Source organism: Panthera onca, chromosome F2, assembly GCF_046562875.1.
Source record: "Panthera onca isolate mPanOnc1 chromosome F2, mPanOnc1 haplotype 2, whole genome shotgun sequence".
Lineage (NCBI taxonomy): Eukaryota > Metazoa > Chordata > Mammalia > Carnivora > Felidae > Panthera > Panthera onca.
The window spans coordinates 80,999,132-81,003,774 of record NC_138356.1 but is presented as its reverse complement, the minus strand read 5'-3'; the positions used below and the strand labels follow the sequence as shown (position 1 = coordinate 81,003,774).

Sequence of the window (4,643 nt, the reverse complement as noted above, 5' to 3'; positions counted from 1 at the left end):
TCTACTGGCCCACTGCCCACCAGATCCACATCCCAACCCCAGACCTGAACGCCAGCCTTGACTCACTGCTCAGATCCTAGCTGGCATCTCCAACTCAGCACATCCACAGCAAACTCTGTCACCCCCACAAATGGCACCTCCTGCAACCTTCATCTCAGCTGATGGGGACCCCAAACCTGGGGGCCGTCCAGGCGATCAAGAAATCCCAGGCAAACCCAGAATCCGACTGTTCTCCCACTCCACTGCTGCCCTCACTGAAGTCACCAGCATCTGCCCCAGCCCACTGCACCCCTCTCCCTGGTCCCAATGCCTGCCCCTTCTCCTTTCCAGTGTAGGCTCACCCAGCAGCCAGCAGCCTCCTGTGAGGATGTGAATCAGTCTCTCCTCTGCTCACAAGCAGGGTAGGCATGCTCCTGCCTCAGGACCTTTGCACATGCTGCTCCCTTTGCTGGACTGCCTTTCCAGCACATCTGTAAGAATTTCCTCAGTCGTCACCTTCTCAGTGACAGCTTCTCTGATCCTACTTAAATTTTGTAACAACCCCAGCCTCCACCACGGCCTCCACCACGGCTCACTCTATCCTCTGCTTTATCTTCTCTCACACTGCTCGTCACCCTCTGACACTCATTGTGTTATGCATGCTTTGTTTGTTTTCTGGTCCTTCCCATTACAGTCCCATTCTGCCCATTCACTGCCAGAACCCGAGTCCCATCCCAGCACCCTGGCTGTACCTTGTAGGTGTGCAGAAAGTGTTTTTACTGTGAAATGAGTCATTTGCTAAAAAGTTAATATTGTAAAACCCAACAGAGCTCAGGAAGCCAATGAGGTGGCTGAAAACTTGTTTTAAAGTTGTAAAAATCACCCTGGTTTTCACACTATCACTGATAAGGGGCCCAACGGCAGGAAACATCCTTTTGCCAACAGGCTGCTCTCCAAACGTTCATCTGGACAATTCACGAGCACCAGGCCAACAAGAGGCACAGACAGAACTGGCTAAGAATGAATTCAGTCTTGTTTAAAGTAGTGGGCAAGTGGGAAGTGGTTGTTGTAACGTAGGAGGTCCGGAACCACCTCCTGTGCACCCGAGTTCCCTGTGACTAGAGAACCAGTGACCTCAGTCTGTGCACAGCTGACCAACCCTGTCTCGTCCTGTCCCCAGGCCCTCCCTGGCTGGCCCATTGGGAGGCCGGGAACAGGGGTGAAGGCAGGGTGAGGCGGAGGAAGGGAAGAGTGGTCTCCAGTGGGGGGCCTTCTGACCAGCATGGGGACTGGAAAAAGAAGGAGCTGGGAGCCACCTAACACAGGGCTAATATCCCTTAACCCCAGGAGGACTCCCTCAGAGAGGAAAGCCCTGTCCATGACCACACAGCTCCTGGGGGGCAGACCAAGGGCAGGAGCACAGCTGCCCTGTGTGCAGAGCCAGGGCGGGATCCCAGCGGAGTTAGGGGGACTATGCCGGGCAGACACCCAGGCCGGGATGGGGGCTGGGGAGGGGCATCGGAGGGAGGGCCTGAGATTGTTCCACAGGGCCGGGGTAGGGCGCAGGAGCCCCCACTCCTGGCACCCTCGGCTCACCGGCGCCCCTGCCCCCCAGGGAAGCCTGCTCCAAAGACAGATGCCGGCCTTTCTCAACGGCTTCTTCCAGAACAGCGAGCAGGTGGTTGTGCGGGTCATGGGCACCGTGTCGGACGTGCTGCACCGCCTGGGCGCCAACGGCGCAGCCGCGCAAAGCCTCCGGGTGGCCATCAACGCCCGCTCCTTTTTCGACGACGTGAGTGTGCCCGGGCGGAGGCGGGCACGCGCCCTGCTTATGCCCCCCTCCTGTGCCTACCCCAGGTCCTCAAAGGCAGAGGGACCCCCCCCCAACTCCCCTTCTGCCCTCTGGCCTGGGGGCTGGGGAGAGGAGCCCCAAAGGCGGACGCCTGGATGTGCACCCGGCGCACCTGGGCCACACTGGGCCCACTGGCCGCCAGGTGGCGCTCGGCCCCCTTCTCCACGAGGCTGGAAGAGCATCGCCCTTCGGGCCCTCCAGCCCCACCCGCTGCACCTTCCCGAAGCGCCCCGCAAGCTGGCGGTGACTGTCTCCCTTCACTGGGGAACTAGAGGGGATACGCCCCGCCCCCACACACACCACTCTCGTGACACTCGGGTGGTCGGGGTGAGATTGCGAGGGAGAGAGAAGTGATTTCAGGTCCCGGTGGAGGGTCTGGGACCCGCGAAGGGCCCTGAGAGGGAGGCACGGCCCTGCCCAGGGGCCCCAGACCTGGTGAGAGGGCTCGGCTGAGGGACCTGAGCCCCATCCCCTCCACAGGGTGGGGGCCCCAGGCAAGTTTGGCTGCGGCTCTGAGCCCCCGTCTTGCAGGAGCGGGACGGGATCCGGGCGGCGGCCATGGCGTTGTTCGGGGACCTGGTGGCAGCAACGGCAGGCAGGGAGCTGATCGGCCTGCGAACCCAGGTGCACCAGAGCCTGGTGCCCCTGCTCCTGCACCTGAAGGACCGCTGTCCGGCCGTCGTCAAGGTGAGTGCCCGCTGCCGGGCTTTCCCCCTGGCGGGGCTGAGGGTGTGCAGATGGCGGCAGGGAGCAGCCTTGCTCTCGGGCAGCAGGTGTGGCCACCGGCATTGGTGTCCGTGACTGAGGTCCGCCCCGTGCGCGTGCACGCGCACGCACACACGTGCATACGAGCGCTTACGCACGTGCACGCGTGCCGCCGCGCGCTCTGTGTGGGCAGGACCCGGCCTGTTCCAGTCTCTGCTGTGTCCGCAGCACCTGCCACGTGGCGGGGGCTCGGGTTGCTCGCTGAACTTGGTGCAATGGTCAGGCTTTCCCATGTGCCAGCCGTGCCCCGTGCTGAGGCCAACGAGACACAGCGTGGCCGAAGAGAGGCATCGAGCGGCAGCTTCCAAAATGAATGGGAGACTTGCCTTGGGAGCATCCGGGAGCCAGGCACTGAGGCCGGAGCCGGGGCTGCCCCAGAGGCCGAGGGTGGGCTGAGACTACAGCGGGGGAGGACGGCATCGGGCCCCAGACCCACCGGAAGCTCGTGGTCTGAGGGGGGCGGGGGGGACACACCTCCAGCCCAGACAGCCCAGGCGGCAGGTGACCCCTCCCGCGGCTGTCCCCGCAGCATGCCAAGTTCGCCCTGTACCGCTGCGCGGTGCTGCTCCGCTGGCGGCCTCGGCACACCCTCTTCTGCACGCTGGCCTGGGAGAGGGGCCTCAGCGCCCGCCACTTCCTCTGGACCTGCCTGGTGAGGAGGGGCCTGGGGCGCGCGGGACCGGCCGCTGGGAGGGAGGCGGGGACTGGGGCGGGGGGCGGGGCCTGGAGGCGGGGCCTGGGAGAGGTCTGGGGCGGGGCGGGGCCGAGGCGGGGCCCCGGCGAGGGCGGGAGGCGGGGCCTGCCGGATAGGGCCTGGGGCGGGGGCGAGAGGCGGGGCCGGGGCGGGGCCGGGAGGCGGGGCCAGGAGCCAGGCTCCAGGCTTGGCGCGCCGCTGTGTCCCTCACCGCACCCGCAGCTCCCGGGGCTGGCAGGGGCGGGGCTGGGCTGGGGCTCTGGACTAGTCCCTGCTCCAGCAAGCAGGGCACGTTGTCCTCCGGCCAGATGACCCACAGCCAGGAGGAGTTCAGCATCCACTTGGCGCAGGCCCTCAGCTACCTGCACAGCCGCCACCACCACATCAAGACCTGGGCTGCGCTCTTCATAGGTGAGCAGGGGCGGCCGGGCTCCGGGACCCTCCTGCCTGCCCTGCCTGAGCATCCTGACCCTCTCCTGCCCTGGTCCGGCCCGCCTGCACCTGCCAGGCTACTGCAAGCGCAGCTCGAGGTCTGCTGGCAGGAGAGGAGAGGTGGTGGGTGAGGGGCCCCGGAAGGCCTGGAGAGGGTCTGACGCTCACCCGCCAGCAAGCCCTCTTCCACTGGCGGTCTCCTCTATCTGTCCCGCAGGGTACAACATCTGCTACCACCCCCAGGCCGTGTCCCAGGTGGTGAACAGCATGGACACAAACCTGTTGCTCTGCAGTAAGCAGCCCCGTGTCCCCCCGCGCAGGACCCCCAGCCCACACCTCCCACCCCACCTCTGGAGGTTCCCCCCGCCCTGGACCCCCAGCCCACACCTCCAGAGGTAGAGATGGGCACCTGTGGGATGGGGCTCACACCCACTCACTCCACCCGAGGCTCCAATAAAGTAAGGCTGTGGGTGGGCGCCCAAAAGTGAGGGGCGAAGAATAGGTGGGGTTGGGGAGGCAGAGGAGTTGGGGTCCGGGTGTGGTCCTGCCACGCCCCCACCCCTGCGGAAGGAGGGGATGCTCTCCGGGAGAATGGGCCCTCAGACTCCCTCCACCAGGGTGGGGCTGCGGGCAGACGGGACCCCGGGGCACCTCTGACTTGTCTCTCCTCCCCTGGAGCTTTTGAAGATCTCAAAAAAGACCCAGAGCCCGGCATCCGGGAATTTGCCAGCAGGCAGCTGTCTTTCCTTCAGGAGATGGCCGCCAGACCGCAGTGACCTCCAGCCGTCCTCCCTCACCCTCCTCCTCCCCTGTGCCCACCGAATTGGTCAACCCTGCCCCGTCCACACGGAGCTTGGAGGCATAAGATTTTTCCATTTGAAAAAAAGATGTAGATTCAACAAAGAACCTTCACACCTGCCA

The 4,643-nt window shown here is 64.6% G+C and overlaps 1 protein-coding gene across 2 annotated transcripts in view; it reads left to right on the top strand.

Annotated features, from left to right (window-relative positions):
• LOC132664582 (maestro heat-like repeat family member 5) overlaps positions 1 to 4,643 on the top strand; it is a 64,141-nt gene extending 59,498 nt beyond the window's left edge. For both annotated transcript variants that reach the window (XM_060611415.3, XM_060611416.3), the window contains 6 exons: positions 1,595 to 1,771; positions 2,363 to 2,518; positions 3,126 to 3,248; positions 3,599 to 3,701; positions 3,940 to 4,014; positions 4,401 to 4,643. In XM_060611415.3, coding sequence (XP_060467398.3) covers positions 1,595 to 1,771; positions 2,363 to 2,518; positions 3,126 to 3,248; positions 3,599 to 3,701; positions 3,940 to 4,014; positions 4,401 to 4,498 — 732 coding nt within the window. In that variant the 3' untranslated portion in view covers positions 4,499 to 4,643. The remainder of the gene's footprint in view (positions 1 to 1,594; positions 1,772 to 2,362; positions 2,519 to 3,125; positions 3,249 to 3,598; positions 3,702 to 3,939; positions 4,015 to 4,400) is intronic.